A 19,711-nucleotide genomic window follows, 5' to 3' on the forward strand; every position below is an offset into this window, starting at 1 on the left:
CCAGATCTGAAGAATGAAATGGAAAACCAGGTACAAGAGACTTATAGGACTCCAAATATACAAGATTATGACAGACCCACACCAACGCACATTATTATGAAAATACCTAACATACAAAATAAACACAGAATTTTAAAGGCTGCGAGAAAAAAGAATCAAATTACATTCAGGGGGAAACCAATAAGAATATCAGCAGATTTTTCAATCCAGACCCTAAAAGCTAGAAGGGCCTGGAACAACAGTTACCAAGTCCTGAAAGAAAACGGATGCCAACCAAGAATCTTATACCCAGCAAAACTTACTTTCAGATTTGACAATGAAATAAAATCCTTCCATGATAAACAAAAGCTAAAAGAATTTACAAAAAGAAAGCCGGCATTACAGAACATTCTCAGCAAAATATTCCATGAGGAAGAGATGAAAAACAACAATGTAAATCAGCAACGGGAGGAACTAGCCTAAAGGAATAGCCAAATAAAGGAGAAACAAAATCATGTCAAAAAACAAAAATGAGTCAAATGACTGGGAATACAAATCATATCACAATAATAACCCTGAATGTTAATGGCCTGAACTCATCAAACAAAAGACAGAGACTGGCATATTGGATTAAAAAGAAAAATCCAACAATATGCTGCCTGCAAGAGACTCATCTCATAGAAAGAGATACCCACAGACTAAAGGTGAAAGGATGGGAAAAAACATACCATACACATGGACACAGCAAAAAAGCTGGAGTATCCATCCTCATTTCAGATACTGTGGACTTCAAGCCAAAACTAGTCAGAAGGGATAAAGAAGGACATTACATATTGCCTAAAGGAAGCATAAATCAGTAAGACATAACAATCATAAATATCTATGCCCCGAACATTGGCTCATCCATGTACGTCAAACAAATCCTTCTCAATTCCAGAAATCAAATAGACCACAACACAATAATACTAGGCGATTTTAACACACCTCTCTCACCACTGGATAGATCTTCCAAACAAAAATTGAATAAAGAAACCATAGATCTCAATAACACAATCAACAATTTAGACTTAACCAACATGTATAGAATATACCATCCAACAAAGAACGAATACACTTTCTTCTCAGCAGCACATGGATCCTTCTCTAAAAATAGACCATATTTTATGCCACAAAGCTACTGTTAGCAAATACAAGAAGACAGAGATACTACCTTGTATTCTATCAGATCATAATGAATTGAAATTAGAAATAAATGACAGAATAAAAAACAGAAACTTTTCCAATATCTGGAGATTAAATAATACGTTATTATAAGATGAATGGATAACAGAAGACATCAGGAGGGAAATAAAAAATTCTTAGAAGTAAATGAGAACAAAGACACATCATATCAAAATCTCTGGGACACTATGAAAGCAGTACTTAGAGGAAGATTTATTTCATGGAGCACATTCAACAAAAGAAGTAAAAATCAACAAATAAACAACTTAACACTACAGCTCAAAGCCCTAGAAAAAGAAGAGCAGACCAACACCAAAAGTAGTAGAAGACAGGAAATAGTTAAAATCAGAGTTGAAATCAACGAAATTGAAACAAAAGAAACAATCAAAAAAATTAACGAAATGAAGAGTTGGTTCTTTGAAAAAATAAACAAAATTGATAAACCCTTAGCCACACTAACAAAGAGAGAGAGAGAGAAAACTCAAATTACTAAAATTCGGAATGAACAAGGAAATATCACTACAGACATGAGTGAAATACAAAACATAATTAGAAGCTATTTTGAAAATCTATACTCCAACAAAACAGAAAACCTCGAAGACATCAACAAGTTTTTAGAGACATATGAATTACCTAAACTGAACCAGGAGGGCATACACAACTTAAATAAATCAATTTCAAGCAATGAAATAGAAGAGGTCATCAAAAGCCTACCAACAAAGAAAAGTCCGGGACCAGATGGGTTCTCAGTCAAGTACTACAAAACCTTTAAAGAAGAGCTCATTCCAATACTTCTCAAAGTATTCCATGAAATAGAAGAGGAGGGAACCCTCCCAAACTCATTCTACGAAACCAATATCACCCTGATACCTAAAGCAGACAGAGACACATCGAGGAAAGAAAATTTCAGACCAATATTCTTAATGAACATTGACGCAAAAATTCTCAACAAAATTTTAGCAAATCGCATACAAAAAAAAAAATATATATATATATTCTTTTATCAAGAATCCTTTATTCACCTACTGATTTTCATTAGTTATTTTCAGCAATTTTACTTTTCTCTCCTTGTGTTGCAGAACAGAATCAGAAAAGACCCCAGAGAATTAGTGGTGACTGAGTGAGCGCCCTACTGGAACTGTGGCATGTGAGACCTCAGCACTTGATAAGGATGCCTATTTTTAAAAAAATATACATAAGGATATTTTTGAAAGCATAAATGTCCTTTGGGTCACATCAGGACAGGACAAAAAATGGGGACAATGATGGAAGCCTGACTTGAGCTCACCACTGATTAATTTTTTTATCCTCAACAAACTGCCCATGAGGCCCCTCTGCCTCTGGGGGCAAAAGGGCCAAATACACAGGGGTCTCAGCCCCTTCTTCTGGGCTTTTAGTGGCTGAGGGTCCTGCCATGTCGGTTCTCACCCACCCTGGGCAGCAGGCATTTAGCAGGATCTTGTCTCCTCCCCTCTGCTCACTGAGTTTCCAGGCGTGGATTCTGGACAGGACAGTGACGCCGATCTTGGACACTCCATAGGCAGAATTGGGCCAGCCTTCTTTCTGATGGACTCCGTTCTTTGCGTCTTCCACAAACTTGTTCATGAGCCCCACCAGCTCCTCCTCCGTGATGGTCTCACTTCGAAACTTCTGCTGCAGCTCTGGGCTGCAGCGTTTAAGGTTCACCAGACTCAACATGCTGGATACGTTAACCACTCTGCCTTGGGGTTTCATGAGAGGGAGTAGCTCTGTGCAGACATCTCGGGTACCAAAAAAATTTGTTTTCATTGTCACTTCTGCTTGAATATGAAAGGGGGTCGGATCAGCCATCTTAAAGGCGATGCCTGCGTTGTTGACCAGCGAGTCCCCCGTACTCCCTGCGCAGGAAGTCGCGCAGGGCGCGGATGCTCTGCATGTCGTCGATGTCCAGCGGATGGAAGCGCGGGCTCAGGCCCTCTGCCTGCAGCTGCTGCACCGCTGCCCGGCCCCGCGCCTCGTCACGCGGGGTGAGCACCACGTCCCCAGAGAACTGCCGGCACAGGTCGCGCACGATGGCGAAGCCAATGCCCTTGTTGGCTCCGGTGACCAGCGCCACGCGGCGGCAGGACGACATGGCGGGGGGGCAGCGCCGGACACCTGCGTGCAGGGCGGACCTCAGAATTTATGCCCGCCCGACAAAAATATATTAAAAAGATAGTGCACCACGATCAAGTAGGTTTTATCCCAGGGATGCAAGGTTGGTTCAACATCTGGAAATCAATAGATGTCATTCACCATATCAACAGACTTAAAGTTATGAATCACATGATTATTTTGATAGATGCAAAAAAAGCATTTGATAAAATACAGCATCCCTTCATGCTCAAAACACTAGAAAAAATAGGGATAGTGGGAAAATTCCTTAACACTGTAAAGGCCATCTACGCTAAGCCCATGGCCAATATCATTCTAAATGGTGAAAAACTGAAAGCATTCCCCCTAAAAACTGGAACAAGGCAGGGATGCCCTCTTTCACCACTTCTATTCAACATTGTCCTTGAGACTCTAGCCAGAGCAATTAGATAAACCAAAGAAATTAAAGGGATACGAATAGGAAAAGAACTCAAACTATCCCTGTTCGCTGATGACATGATTATATATTTAGAGGAACCTGGAAATTCCACCAGAAAACTTTTAGAACTCATAAGTGAATTCAGTAAAGTAGCAGGTTATAAGATGAATGCTCATAAATCCAATGCATTTTTATACATAAGTGATGAATCTTCAGAAAGAGAAATTAGGAAAACTACCCCATTCACAATAGCATCGAAAAAAATAAAATACTTGGGAATCAATCTCACAAAAGAGGTGAAAGACCTCTACAATGAGAACTAAAGAACACTAAAGAAAGAAATTAAAGAAAATCTTAGAAGATGGAAAGATCTCCCATGTTCTTGGATAGGCAGAATTAACATTGTCAAAATGGCCATACTATACAGTATGTGCTATACAGATTCAATGCAATTCCAATTAAAATCCCAATGATGTACCTTACAGAAATAGAGCAAGCATTCATGAAATTCATCTGGAAGAATAAGAAATCCAGAATAGCTAAAGCAATCCTTAGCAGAAAGAGCGAAGCAGGGGGTATCACAATACCAGATCTTCAACTCTACTACAAAGCAATAGTAACAAAAACGGCATGGTATTGGTACCAAAATAGAAAGGTGGATCAATGGTACAGAATAGAGGACACAGACACAAACCCAAATAAATAACAATTTTCTCATACTAGACAAAGGTGCCAAAAAATATGCAATGGAGAAAAGATAGCCTCTTCAACAAATGGTGCGGGGAAAACTGGAAATCCACATGCAACAGAATGAAATTAAAACCCTATCTCTCACCCTGCACAAAACTCAACTCAAAATGGATCAAGGACCTCGGAAACAGACCAGTGACCCTTCATCTTATAGAAGAAAAAGTTAGGTCCAAATCTTCAACATGTTGGCCTAGGATCAGACTTCCTTAACAGGACTCCCATAGAACAAGAAATCAACAACTGGGATAGATTCACACTAAAAAGCTGTCTCTAAAAGCTGTCTCAGCAAAGGAAACCACCAGTAATGTGAAGAGAGAGCCTACAGAGTGGGAGAAAATCTTTGATACACATACTTCAGATAGAGCACTAATTTCCAGAATATATAAAGAACTCAAAAAAACTCTACACCAAGAATACAAATAATCCAATCAACAAATGGGCTAAGGAAATGAACAGATACTTCACAGAAGATCTACAAGGAATCAACAGATATATGAAAAAATGTTCAACATCTCTAGTAATAAGAGAAATGCAAATCAAAACTACCCCAAGATTCCATCTCACCCCAATTAGAATGGCAATTATCAAGAACAGAAGCAACAATAGGTGTTGGCGAGGATGTGGGGGGAAAAGGTACACTCATACATTGTTGGTGGGATTGCAAATTAGTGCAGCCACTCTGGAAAGCAGTATGGAGATTCCTCAGAAAGCTTGGAATGGAACCACCATTTGCCACTCCTCAGTTTATACCCAAAGGACTCAAAATCAGCATACTACAGTGATGTACTCACATCAATGTTTATTACAGACATTCACTACCCACTGGGTACATTAAGGTTTTTTTTTTTTTTTTTTTCAGTGCTGGGGATTAAACCCAGGGTCGTGTGCTTGCAAGGCAAGCACTCTACCAACTGAACTATATCTCCAACCCCTACATTAAGGTTTTATAACTATTCTAGGTAATAGCCCAGGTTCCTCTCCTGTGGGCTTACCACCACCATGGATGGCCTAAGAAGGAGGGAAGACTTGGTTTGATGTCAGACTTAACACTAAATATCTGCTTTGTTTCCCACAACTTATTACCAGCCCTGCTTACTTCTCAGGACTGCTATGTGGACCAAATAGGATCCAACAAAGTCCTACATGACCTGGGCCCAGCCCGCATCATCCTACATGTTTCTTCATTGAGATTCTCTCACACCATCAATTTGGTCACTTTCTGGTAAGTCACTCTGTTGCTGCAAGGCATTTATCATATGATTTGAACAGGGACAATGGCAGGCATATTCAGGATTGTAACCCCAGTGCCTTGAATTGTGTCTGGCACACAGTATGCTCAATATGTGTTTAATGAATAGCTGAAGAGAATAAAAACACTCTGGAAAACATAAGGTGCTAGAAGAATAGCAAATACTTTCATTCACATAAAATCTTTCTTGCTTTTACATTTCTCTTGGAAATAATAGCAAATTCCACCGATTAATCCCCCAGCCTATATTATGTAAGTGAAAACCTGCTGACTTCATTAAGCAAAGAGACTGAAATGCACATTGCTTTTTATTATGTTTCAAGGTCATAATTCATTTGCTGTCTATATCTCTTTCCTTCAGGTATCACTGAGACTCTTCATTTACATTAGGTCCATTTCATTCTTTTCCATGGAGAAAGGGAAGAGTTTAAAGGAGAAAAGCTACTGCTGAACTCACAATATGGGACAGCTGATGCTGCTTGGCTCAGAGACTTGGCCAAGAATGGCCAGATGGCTGAAGGATGGCCTGGCAGAGTTGTCTGAGGCTCAGGAGGGCTGCAGGTCAACAGCCAGAACACACTGCATGAGACCACAAGCTGAGAGCTGGCCCAAGGCTGCTTCTGCCATGAACCTCAAATGTAATAATGGCTTATTGGTTTAGTTGTGATTTTCAGTTAAGCATGACAGAAATTGGGTTTAAGTTCAATATTGGAGGTTCCAAAGGTTAGTTCACACAATCCAATGACATATTATAGTAGACCACAGCTGTTTTCTTTAATCTATTTAGTTTTCTTACCTGGAAGGTTTAACGAACTCTCCTGCTGTCATCAGATTAGGGCTAAATACATTCCTCTGATCATAGGCAGTATTGCCATTTTATGAACAAGGTATGAACAACAAAAAGCCACAAAGAAAAAAGGTGCACAAAGTGACAGCGTATTTATTTGCCTAGTTTGCAGAATAAATAGAGCAATGGCCCCATCTGCTGATACTGGCTAAAATGGCAGGAGATGAGGATGATGTTACGGCAATATTAAGAATCCTGCCTTGACTTCTTTTCAGTGCCCAAGTGATCCACAACATCTCTGAGAAGTCTGCTGTGTGGAGAACTATTTCAATATTGTTCTTAAGTACAAAGTGATGAAAGGTTTCTAATATTTTCTGATTCCATGTGTTCATGCTTATTTTTAAATTAGCTGTATTGCTCCGGAAGCAACAAGAGGTGCAATAGTTTTATATCGGATCAAGTGCTGTGAGCCCTCTTCCAAGTCAATAACATAGTCCCTGAAAAAGGAGGAAAAAAAAAATTTAGCTGCAGAGCTTAAGCTGGTTCTCCATTGGGAGGAGTATTTCCCACTGAGAAAGACACATAATCACTCACCTCTGCTCATCTGTTTCTGGTTCTACTAGTATGTTTTCTTGTCGTTCTTTCACTCTCAGAAACACATATGAATCTAGATCTGGTTTTGGAACTTCCAGAAAAACAAAAATGCAATCAGAAAACATGCAACTAACAAGGTTGATATGGGAAAAGTCACTAATAGTATTGAACACCAACTGAGATCTGGCTCCTTATAGCTAACACTCACTCAGTAAATAAGGACCTACAATGTGTAGGGAATTCTTCTATATTGTAGTTCTCCTAATCCAAAAAGGATGTATTCCAAGGTCTCCAATGGATACCTGCAACTGTGGATAGTACCAAACTATATATTTCTTTCTTTATATACCTATAATAAAATTTAATTTATAAATTAGGCACAATGAGGTTAACAATAATATAAGAGCAATTATATTGTAATTAAAGTTATGTGAATGTGGTTCTCTTCTTGAAAATATCTTTTTTTTTTTTTTCTCTTTTGGGGTGGTAATAGGGATTGAACTCCGTTTTATCACTGAGCTATATCCTCTGCCCTTTTAGTTTATTTTGAGACAGGGTCTTGCTGAGTTGCCCACACTGGCCTCAAACTTGCAATCGTCCTGCCTCAGCCTCACAAGTGACTAGGATAACAGGGAAGTGCCACCACAACCAGCTTCAAAATGTTATTCTACTGTATTCACCCTTATTGTTGTGAGGATGTGAGATAATATCATGCCTGTGTGATGACATAAAGTGACATGAGTGACTCAGGCATTGTGAGGTAGTGTTAGGTTGCTAGGTAATGATTATTTGAACATAAGTGCTGTGTGTGACAGTTGATCTGATAAGTGAGATTTCATCATGCTAGTCAGAAAGGCACACAATTTAAAACTTAGGACTTATTCATTTCTAGATTTTTCCATTTATTATTTTTGGATTGTGGGATGTAACGAAGGCTGAAGAAGGGATATACATGAAGTTTTAGGAGGAAGTACATAAAGGAGAGACTAAAATGCTTGGGTCAGGGCTGGGGTTGTGGCTCCATGGTAATGTGCTCACCTAGCATGTTTGGGGCCCTGGGTTTGATTCTCAGCACTACATAAAAATAAAGGTATTGTGTCCTCCTACAACTAAAAAATATATATATATATATATTAAAAAAAAAAAAAAAAAAGAGCTTGGGTCATATGGTGATAGTCTTGAATGTCAGACTAAGGAACACAAATCTCATAAGTGGTCTCTCACTGATCAATTATAGGTTAAGAAAGTATTGTCATCCTTCTCCTGCTTCTAGTCAACATTTCCAATAAATGCCTCAAGCTGGGCTGATCCACTAGAGCTCATCTCCTGGAGTTCCATTTGTACCTAGAGGACTCTATCAGCTGCAAGGTCCAGAGAAGCTGAGGACACTTTCCCACTCAAAGAGTCCTGCTCAGGTTTCATACTGCCTTTGGCTTCCTTATCTAAAGGATAACTAGCTCCAAAGGCCTAAGGAGGGTCCCCTGGGCTGCTTCAGAACTCTGGGCCTGTTAAAGAAACTCCAACTTCATCAGAGTCAATTTGGCCCCACTGGGGAGTTTCTGATTTTAGAAACTCAGCTTGAGTTTCAAAAAGCCTCCCCTTACCCTGTCCTTGGGGTCCAGATGTTCCAGAGGTTTTAGGGAGACTAATTAAGGAAGACCCTGATTTTATCAGGGGAGGCTAGTTCTGCCATGCAGCTTCAAATTCCAAGAGTCTGGTTTTTGTCTTTGGAAGGGATCCAACATAAGCGATGCGTATCTTAGGAAGCATCCACCAGTGTGAAGTAGAAGTGCTGGGACAATGGCTAGATTCAGTTCCAGGAATTCATATGCATGCTCACATGCATGCCCATCAGCAGTCTCTTAGCTGATATGATCAGCTGGATGAGATAGCCCTGGGAGATGATTGGGGATATTATCTTTTGTCCACTTCTGTTCTTGCAAGGTGCAGACAACAGTAACTGACCAGGGAGGGAACTGGAAATGCATTGGGCCTTTGTTTCCCTCAGGCAGGGTCAGCAAAATGACTGATCCAGAGTTCAACTAATCTGGTAGGGGTTTGGCTTGCTCCTGGTGTTATGGACTAAGTTGTGTCCTCCCAAATTTGTGAAAGCTCTAACTCCCAGTACTTCAGAATGGGACTTAATGTCTGGAGATAGAGCTTTTAAGAAAGTAACTAAATTAAAAGAGGCCATTAGGGTCTCTAGTCTGACTGGCATCTTTATAAAAAGAGATGATTAGGACATGGGAAAATTATATTAGTGACTTTAATTTTTTCAGTGCTGATGACTGAATCCAGGGCCTTCACTTTACTGAGCTACATCCCAGATCCATATTAACAACTTTAAAAATGAGGTCTGAGGGAGGACTGACAGTGTAGCTCAGAGTGCAGAACTTCCCTAGCATGTGAGAGGGGTTTGATCCACGCTGCTTTAAAAAAAAAAAAAAAAAGGTCTGAGGGAGATTATTTGCCCCTTCCTTTCTAATGTGAGGACACCACAACGAGGCACAGGTTCTCACCAGACCCTGAATCTGCTGGTGCCTTGATTTTGGACTTCCCAGCCTCTAGAACTGTGAGTGGATCAAACAGGCTAAGATCCTATTCCACTGTCACAGAGATTCTGGTGCGCCACCAGGCCAGATCAGGGAAGCAATGAATTTCCAAGGTTTAGTGGTGCACTGGTGGCCACAGTACACCAAGCTTAACTTGTGAACGAGATGGATTCCAGTCTCCCTGAGAACTGTTTATTGGGTCTGGAAATTTTGCCTGACAAGGTACTGCTCAAAATATGGCAGATTAGGAAAGACTGAAGAATATGGATTTTACCTGTGAGCCAGAGGTGCCTAACTGGTTGATCCAAGGTTTTCCGCAGCTCAGCAGACTTCAGGGGCTGGCATGAAGAGGGCTTGGACCAGAGATTTGGCCAAACCACTCTCCCCCCGGCTGCTTTCCTTTTCCTGTGTTTTTTAACCACAACCCTTCCTTTCTTCTCTTTGCTGCTTATCTACATACTTATTTTTCCAAATTTGTTAGAAAAGAGTGAAGACAAAGATCCTACTCTCAGGCACCTGAAGATTATTTAGGATGTTAAACTGTGGCACCTTGACTTGGGGTGAAAGATAGGGTTTTGCTTACCTGCCCTTAAGAGGTCCACCTTCTGTAAGTTGGGAGGCATGTGCTTTAAGGCGACGTTTTTAAGATAGGCCTCAGTATGAGCCATGTACCTGAAATACAGAAGTTCACATTGCTCTGGCACACACAACTGGTAGGAGTCATCCTGGCTATCAGACAACAATGGATGAGGCTCTGGGATGAGCTCTGTGGGGACAACCACCAAAACTTGTGCTCAGAAGCTGAAGACCAAAGCAGTTTCATGCTTCCTGCTCACTCACTCTTTGGCAAAGGCAAACTCCTCTGGAGAAAGGTAGGAAGACTCCCCCTCGGGTCGCATTTTCTCCTTCTCAAGGATGTGAGGAAAAAACTTTTCTATCTGTGAGGATAAACAAAAATCATGAAAACATCTGTCAGGATTCACATGTCAAATATACCCGCTTGCTGAAAGAAGCTGAAGATAATCTGATAAGGGGCTGGGGATGTAGTTTAGTGGTAGAGTGCTTCCCTGGCATGTACTAGGTCCTAGGTTCAAATCCTACCCAGCACTGATAAAGAAAAGGAAAAACTTAACAAAATGGGAAATCTTCATGGATAAAACTCCTTTTTGTTGTGGTTGTTTTTCGTTTTATTAGTCATTCTAGTCAGTGTACATGATTGTGGTTTTAATTTACATTTCCCTAATGACTAATGATGTTGAGCTTCTTTTCACATAATCATTTGCCACCTGATTGTTTTATTTGATGAAATATATGCTCAAATAGATTGCCATTTTTCACTGCACAGTTGTTTCCTTGACATTGTAAGAATTCTTTATTACATTCTCAATACATTGTTTGTCACCTATATAATTTGCAAATATTTTCTTCCAGTCTATAGATTGTCTTTTCTTGATCTTATTGGTGTCTTTTGCAGAAGAAATGTTTTAAATTTGAATGAAGTCTAAATTATCTATATATTTTTTTTGAGATGTGCTTTTGGTGTCATATCTAAACACTCTTTGCCATGCCCAAGGTAATACAGATTTTTCACCATGCTTTCTTCTTAAAGATTTATACTTTTACGTTTATATCTATGAAACATTTCAATACAACTTTTATATAAGTTGTGAAAATGAAAACTGTTTTACACATGGACATCAAATTATTTAACACCATTTGTTAAAAAAAGTATTTTCTTTATTGAACTGCTTTTGCATCTTTATCAAAGATCAATTGACTGTGTACTTTTTGGCTCTCTACTCCATCAATTGATCTGTTGGTCCATAGGTTCACCAATACTAGACTCACAATTATTGTGGCTTTATCAAACATCTTAAAATCAAGTATCATGTTTCCCTTATTTTTTTCATGGTTTTGGCTACTGTAATTTCTTTACTTTTCCATGTAACTTTAGAATCAACTTGTCTGTGTCTATAAAACATCTTGGATATTTCTTTGAATTTATTTAAATCTACATATCAGTTTGGGGATAAATGATATCTTTTCTAATAAGGTCTCTGCTCTGGACTTTAAGAAGGGAGGTTTCCAAAAATTGAGAAAAAAGATAAAGGCTCTAAAAAGGAGAACAGTTAAAGAGAGATGGTTTTCATAAAAGAAAACCTGAAAATACAATTGTAAACGATGTCAAAGAAGAAAAAGGATCATTTAACATTTTAATATGATTGTGCAGGGTGTTGTTCTAAGAGCTGAAATACACAAAAACACTGGAAAAATGTATATAAAATATACAAGTAGACATAATATCGACATATAAGACTAAAACCAGGAATGAGGTAAGGCCTGGAAAAAATGCTAAGAAAAACAAACAACCTACAACAAAATAAACCAAAAAGCTAAAAGCTATAAATGGTGTATATCCAGGAACTAGAAAGGGATTGGCCTCTGGTTTGTGCTGTTATTTTTGTCAAAGGAAATGTTCTTTGGTAGTAGGGAATTGACAATGGTAAGCAGGAAATGAAGGCCAAGGGAAAGTAGCACTTACTGTTCTTAAAGGACAGTACATACATAGCCAGGCATGGTGGTTCCTTATTTTTTGGCTACTTTGATGATGGGCTCTTAACAGCATCTTCAGACTCTGGACACTCCCAGGTCCTGTCCTAATTCTCCCCAGGACATCCAGACTTTATTATATACTTTATCACCTTAATGCCTACAAATATTTCTATGTCAAACCTTCATGAGTCGACACCGCAAGTAGCTGCTGAGGACGTAGCGAATTCTCTCCATCTCCATTCGATGGATACTGACTTTCAGATCCCCCTTCTTGGCTCTCTTGAGATTTTCTTCCTGTTAAAGGAGGAACTAAAGTTTATTAAAAACAATGTTCAAAGACTAAGAACCATCAACACTGGCAAAGCTGAGGGCTCAAAGACTATGTTTCAGACAAAGGAAAACAAAAAACTCTAATACATGAGTTTCCATTTTCAATTTTTTTGCAGGGTGATAGGGATTGAACCCAGGGCCTCATGCATAATTTTTTAATTATACAAATAATATATGACTATAGTCTCAATGTATAAAGTTCAAACAATACTTGATTACTTTTAGAAAGAAACCTTTTGAATAGAATCTGAATGTGGCCAGCTACAAAGTCCCTGAACTCCAATATAATCACAAAGGAAATTTACAGCACACAGAAGCAATGTCTAAAGGTTTTATAAAGCAGTATAAACACTAGTTTAGAAACTGTAGAATAATCACATTTTAAAAAGCAACTCTGAAGTTGATAACACTTAAACCCAGATCACCTAAGCCAAGCTGCATAAACTCAAAATGGTTGCAGAGGTCAGGCAGGTAAGGGATATGAGGAAGGAGGGTAGTCAGGGACTGTGGAAAACAGGAAATCCCAATGGACGTGGGTGATAGCCTGCTCTGGTCAACTCTTGTCATACGGAAATATGGAGTTTGTGAGGGCAGGTCTTTAGACCTTTCATGGGAAGCTGAAAGAACTCTCAAGATTTGTAAATATAGGTAACCAACTCTAATGTTAGTATTATTATATTTTTAAAGTACTGGGTTGAGCAAAACAAAACAGGATTTTTATCAGACTATAATTTCTCACTATGTTAGCCAAATGTTTTAACTTTCCCATCCTTTGTAACCCAGAGACAAACAACTCTTACCATGTGATCTAGTTGTTCTATAACACACTCTACAATTTCAGACTTGCTTTCTAGCAGTTCAGGGGCAAACTTTTCATTCATCCAAGCCTATAAAACAATGTAGACAAATGTGAGAGTCATTTATAATGGAGAAAAAATAATCCAGTAGGTCAGTTCATTGATCATGAAAGTCACAGGTATCATATTCAAAGAAAGTTGTTTGTATATTAGTTGGAAATATCAGAAATGCTCTGAAGACAAAGTATATTTAAGGTTGGCTCTTCTATGTTTTATTTTACTGGTAAGGCTGTGTTTACAACCTTTTATTAAAATGACATTAAAAAAAAATCAGTTTACTTCAGTTGTCAGTGTAAGTTTTGCTGAGTAACGCCACCTGGTGTTCCTGCAGTACCTGTCACCAAGTAGCAGTAACACAACACATTTCTACTTCTTCAACAGCTACTTCTCCCACCAGGAGGCACTGTCTGTCACCTTTTCTATTTTGAGAGACAAAGTAACCCTAAGTGACTCTACACATCTCTTCATTCCTAAAGCTCTGAGCACTTTACACTTTTCACTCATCATTATAATATCCGAGAGGAAATGGATATAATACTAATAGCTCCAAAATATAAAGGATCACAATAGAAATGGATAACTCATCTATTAAGGTTTTGGAGCTTGAGGTTAAGTGTCTAATTTATGACTTGGGCCCACCTGCGTGGTACATTTTGCAGATTACCAAGGCTTAGAGAACTGAAATATACATAAGTGACTAAGGAAAGCTATACTTATCTTTCAATTACAGGAAATTGAGTTTTAGCATTGCTCAGAATTACATGCCAACGAGATTCAAGTTATTTTTTCTGGTGTCCTTGAGTCTCTGCTTCCCCAATTATCATCATCATGACATAGTATTAAATGCTGGGTATTGCTTCAGTCATAAATTTTTTTCAACTGCTTGAGCTTCTGTAAATTTTGGAGCTATATAATTTTGTGTGTGTGTGTGTGTGTGTGTGTGTGTGTGTGTGTGTGTACATGCATGCATTGAGGATTGAACCCAGGGCCTTGTGCATGTGAAACAAATATATTAACACTGCACTACACCCCAAGACCTATAGCTATATAAATAAACCAGAAAGACAATTTGCATAAGAATGAAAAGAGATAGGTTTGATTAAATACTGACTAGATAAACACCATGAAATATTGGCTAGGCATGGTGGCACAACCCTGTAATTCTAGTGGCTCAGGAAGCTTAGGAAGGAGGATTGAGTTCAAAGCCAGCCTCAGCAACTTAGTTAGGCCCTAAGCAACTTAGGAGGACCCTGCCTCAAAATAAAAAATAAAAAGGGCTGAGGAGATGGATAGTGGTTAGGCACCCGACTTCAATCCCCAGTACCACCCCCTAAAAAAGAATTATTAAACACAAAGAAAAATGCTATCAATATTTGTGTGTGTATAACTTCATTAAAGAATAGTGTTATTATTTTAAAAGTCCTTGTGTGTGATGATTATTTCCTTAAAGGTAATCATCAGCTGACATTTAGTTTTGAATTTTTTATAGTTTCACTACGTTTGTTTGTATCACTACATGTGCTTCCCAGTCTTTTAATTGAAGGACATTTGAAGAAAATGATAATCCTTGTATAGTACACTGGGGTAAATAAAGTGGATTTGGGGAGATATTTCATTTATAATGTGAAATTATGGTCATATCATCATTAGGAAAATTTTTCTAATAGTATAAAACCTTCAAATAAAATCTTTCCAAAATATATAGTGAAAAACTTGTGTTTAAATTCATGGTCTTTTAAAAACTAATTGGGTTCTATGCTTGAAATGGCTTACATCTGATTCCTGATCCTTCCCCCTCCCCCAATTTTTTTTTCTGATGATGGAGATCAAAACCCAGGGTCTCATACATGCTAGGCAGTGCTCTACCACTGAGATACACACTCAGCCCTGAGCAGATTTTTTAACAACATTCTGTTTAACATCATTATAAATTGAACTGTGTCCCCTTCCAAAAATCATATGTTGTCTGGAGTGTAGCTCTGTGATAGAGCTCTTGCCTAGCATGCATGAGACCCTGGGTTTGATCCCCAGAACTGCAAAACAAACAAAACCATCAGAAATGAAAATCTATATGTTGAATTCCTAACTCTACCCATCAAAATGTAACTATGTTTGGAGATAGGGTCTTTTAAAAAGGTAATTAAGTTAAAGAGAGGTCATTAGGATGGGCTCTAATCCAATTTGACTGGTGTACTTGTAAGAGAAAATTTTATTACAGACACACACAAAAGGGAAAACCATGGGAAAGTCATGTCTAGCAGAAAGGCCTCTGAAGAAACCAACCATGCTGGTACTTTATTCTCAGCATTCAGAGTTGAGAAGGTAAGATTTCTGTTGGTTAAGCCACCCATCCTGTGGTACTGTTATGCAGTCCTAGAAAACTAATACAATCATTAAAACCAGAAACTCTGCACTGTAGGCAATATTTTTTAAACCATTTTTACAGGCATTCATCAGTATGCCATATATGTTCCTAAAGCTGTGTTCTTCAGTGGCCCCATTAGGCTGCTCTCTAGACTGTGCTATACAGCAAAAAGTGCCTTATCAGGCTGCAACAGCTATTCTGGTGGTGGATCACCTCCTTGGCTGCACATGGGGCACTGCAGAGAACATCAAGCAAAAGATACAACTCATATACACTGCCAAGCTGTGGCTGTGCTGTCAGATCCTGCTATCCTCAGGCTGTCTTCCAAGGAGTCCCTAAGGAAACCAAAAAGAGCATGCAGCCTAGGGATCTGGCTGCCCGAGAGTGGAAGGGTCAATGCTGTGAGGTGTTGGTAGCACATCACTGTACAAATGGCATTACCCAAGATAACAAGTTCTGCCTTGAATAACAGTTTTGGAAGCATGTGAACTGTACACAAATGGTTTCTCCTATGACTTGTATTTTCCTCCTCCCTTTTTTTCCCCAAGTGCTGGAGATGGAACCCTGGGCACAATGCACACCTGGCAAGTGCTCTACAACTGAAGTATACCCTGGCCCCTGCAACTTGTATATAAAATGTATATAAAAATGTTGTTATTGTTCTAAGTTATTTTCCTGAGAGTTATCCATACTGTTGCAGAAACTTTTTTTTTTTAATGACTTCCCAGTTGATGAACTATTTATTTATTTACTGTGCTGCTGGGTATTGAACCCAGGGTCTCATGCATGCCAGGTAAGTGCTATACCACTGAGCTATATCCTCAGCACTGCAGAAGCTCTTTTACTCTTTTTTTTAACTATTGTTTCTTTTTTCCCCTAATGTGTGTACATGCAATTTTCTACCAGTTGTTTTGTTGGTGAATATCTGGGCTATTTTCATTTTTAACCATTATAAACAATGCTATAAACTTACTGTGCACATCTTCTAGAGTACACATGGAAGTTTTATCTATACATACCTGGAAGAGTTATTGGGCCACAAAGAATGTGCACCTTCAACTTTGCTGGACAGTAATTATTTTCCGAAGTGATTGTACCAGTTTGCACCTCTACTGAAGTACATAAGGTGCAAATTATTCTACATTCTTGTCATATTTTACAATGTACCTTTTTTCGTTTCTGCCAATCTAGTATGAAATGATCTGATTGTGATTTTAATTTTAATTTTTCTGATTACTAACAAGTTTGAATAATCTCTTTCATATGCTTATTGGCCATTCTGATTTCTTCTGGGTGATGACTTCCTGAAATAATATGCAATCTTCTGCACAGGTACATATCTGTGTGTATATATACATATATATGTGTGCATGTGTATGTGTGTGTATATAAATATATATATGTATACATATATATATATATATATATATATTTTTTTTTTTTTTTTTTAACCTAGCCTCTCAAAAGGGTCTGACATAAAAAAGATTAAGAATCCCTGCAAAGGGCTGGGGATGTAGCTCAGTGGTAGAGCCCTTGCTTAACATATATGAGGTCATAGATTTAATCCCCAGAGCCACACATACACAAAAATCTTCCTTTAGCCTTGTCACTCATAATAGCACATATGGCAGGAAAGAATGAAGAATACTAAATTTTTAAACATCAGAGAGTTCTGGAAAGGGAGTTAAAGAGAGAGGGCAAATGTAAGGTGGCAAGTGTAGTGAATTAACAGCATAGGCTGGGACCAGTGGTGTAGCTTGGTGGTTAAGCATGTGCTTAGCATGCACAAGCCCTAAGTTCAATCCCTACCATGTTTTGGAGTCAAAGAGATCTGAGTCCATGTCTTAGCTCTGGTCTCACTGTGTGACCTTGGGTAAAGTACTTCACACCTCTAAGCTTTAATTTTCACATCTGTAAAATGGAGATAACAATACTTGCCACATAGAGTAAGGAATACAGTTACTAAGAACTAACTTCTGTGAGGGCTTATCATATATCAGACAACATGTAAGCACTTTATATATATTAGCCATTTAATCATTACAACTCTGTGAAGTAGCCACTATTAACAAAACCTCCATTTTATAGTAACGGAAAGGGTTTGAGACAAGGTATATAACCTGCTTAAGGTCATATACTAGACTAATGGCATGAAGGGATTTAAATTCAGATATTCAGAACCCCTAAACTCCCAGAGCCTCATGAGAAGACCACTGTAAAGAAAACTAGCACACAGAAAACTCAATAAATCATTGACATTTGACTAAAAAGAAATAACTCAAATTATTTTAAACAGTGAAACTACAGAGTGCTGACTCAAGAAAATATATGAGAAAAGAAAGAATATGACCATTTTTTTCCTTAAAGAAGGTATTTCAGCATTTTTTAGCGAACTCAGTCATTCTTCAGGGAAAGAAGAGGTATTTCGAGGGACTTAGGTGTAGAATTTAAGTCTAAAGTACACCTGTACAGTTCTTGTAAATAGCAAGTAGATCCTTGCTCTGTGAAATGTTCTATGAAATATGCCCAAAGTTGTCCCCTACTAACCCACTTGAAGATTTGGTTTGATGTTATGAATTTCTAACAGAGGATGTCCCCTTCCTTTCTATTTTTTGTGTAGACTGTAAAATCCAGTGCCTGTTCTATTGAAATTGTCTTGAATTCTATTTCCTTGTTTTTTTTCCGATTAGCGACACTTGCACTGTTGACCTAATTTAAAAAGCTAAAATTGGAACAGAAAGATTCCACTTGAACTGCTTACCTGCTCCAGCCTTTCAATGAGCTCTGCAGGAGTTAGGACCACCTCTTCACTACCCGCATCAGAGTCTTGTTGTGTTAGATCCAGTTCCTCCGTCATCCTCTCTGAAACCAGGCATCTCATGAGACTAAAAGAACCAATACTCTGAAAGGTGTTTTCCATTTGCAAGAATAGGTTACTAGGTATCTGAAGATCAGAAAAGTTTATTGAATTTGTAGGGGCGTATTGGAGGTGACTAGGGAACTCAGACTAATTTTTTAGTGTTTTGCCTCTTCCTTCAAGTCTTAGGTATCAGTTTCTCAAGAGGTCTCCCTTATAACTGCTTCCAGTATGTATATCTTAAATTAAACACTTTTCACACTAAACAATAATTATTCGTTTGTTTTCCCATTGGTGATCCTTTGCCTCCACGGCTGTTTTCATTTAAGTTCAAATATGAATCCTCATCTGTCCTGTGCCTGGCACTTTCAAGCACTGGGTATACAATCACCTGTATAGCCTGTGCACTTGGCACAGTGCTTAACTCACAGCACACTTAAAAATGTTGGAGAATTAATCAATGCCTAATTTCCCAGAGGCACAGGGCGCAGCTACATTAGACCAGTCAGTGACCCCAAAGGCTTAAGAAAGAGGAAGGTGAAGGTGAAGTCTCCGGATTCCCAGGGAAACTGAGCACATACTCCTCCCTCTCTTTCTCAGTGTCACCAGTACAGGACCATCCCCTCCCCCAACACATACTCAGAGGTCCCACTCGCATACCCACTCGGGGACCCAGGTAGCACAGGCACTCTGAAGAAGCAAGAGGTCGGAACGCGATAGCCGGGGGTCTCCCAAGTAGCACCTGGAAACCGAAAGACAGTAGAATGAACCGCTCGAGGCCTCCCGGGTACCTACCCGAGAAGCTTCACAGCTCCCGCGTACTTTCAGAAACTTTCCGGGCAGGCGTAACGTCACCGCGCACGGATGGCGCTAACCAATCACGGCGCGGAGAAAAGAGACAGGCAGCCTCTGTCCCCGCCTACAGGGGGCGGGGCGAGGACTCGCGCAACCTCCTGAGAGCCCGAATCGAGTCTGACTCTGGTATACTGTACTGGCTGACACACCCAGGGGTCGCCAAAAGGGGGCGCAGCGCTCCGGCCTCAGTGTTTGCCAGGGCTTGGGCTGT

The 19,711-nt window shown here is 39.1% G+C and overlaps 2 protein-coding genes across 4 annotated transcripts; both read right to left on the minus strand.

Annotated features, from left to right (window-relative positions):
• Positions 1 to 2,276: 2,276 nt before the first annotated feature.
• LOC124983414 (carbonyl reductase [NADPH] 1-like) lies at positions 2,277 to 3,313 on the minus strand. Its single transcript, XM_047550671.1, is given in 2 exon segments — positions 2,277 to 3,061; positions 3,063 to 3,313. Coding segments are annotated over 2 exon segments (828 nt in total). The 3' UTR covers positions 2,277 to 2,484.
• Positions 3,314 to 6,080: 2,767 nt separating this feature from the next.
• Positions 6,081 to 19,483, minus strand: Gins4 (GINS complex subunit 4). Of its 3 annotated transcripts, none has more exons than XM_047550799.1 (8): positions 19,441 to 19,483; positions 18,550 to 18,650; positions 13,367 to 13,453; positions 12,417 to 12,530; positions 10,524 to 10,621; positions 10,267 to 10,355; positions 7,132 to 7,222; positions 6,081 to 7,034 (listed from the first exon to the last, which is right to left on the minus strand). In XM_047550799.1, exons 2-8 carry the CDS (start codon positions 18,643 to 18,645, stop codon positions 6,938 to 6,940), a joined length of 672 nt encoding a protein of 223 aa, XP_047406755.1. In that variant the 5' UTR covers positions 18,646 to 18,650; positions 19,441 to 19,483; the 3' UTR covers positions 6,081 to 6,937. The 3 variants fall into 3 exon arrangements, with proteins under 3 accessions (XP_047406755.1, XP_047406754.1, XP_047406753.1); XM_047550798.1 differs by lacking the exon at positions 19,441 to 19,483 and adding an exon at positions 19,306 to 19,435; XM_047550797.1 differs by lacking the exon at positions 19,441 to 19,483 and adding an exon at positions 19,285 to 19,396.
• Positions 19,484 to 19,711: the final 228 nt, after the last annotated feature.

This window comes from Sciurus carolinensis, chromosome 4 (genome assembly GCF_902686445.1).
Source record: "Sciurus carolinensis chromosome 4, mSciCar1.2, whole genome shotgun sequence".
NCBI classification, from domain to species: Eukaryota; Metazoa; Chordata; class Mammalia; order Rodentia; family Sciuridae; genus Sciurus; species Sciurus carolinensis.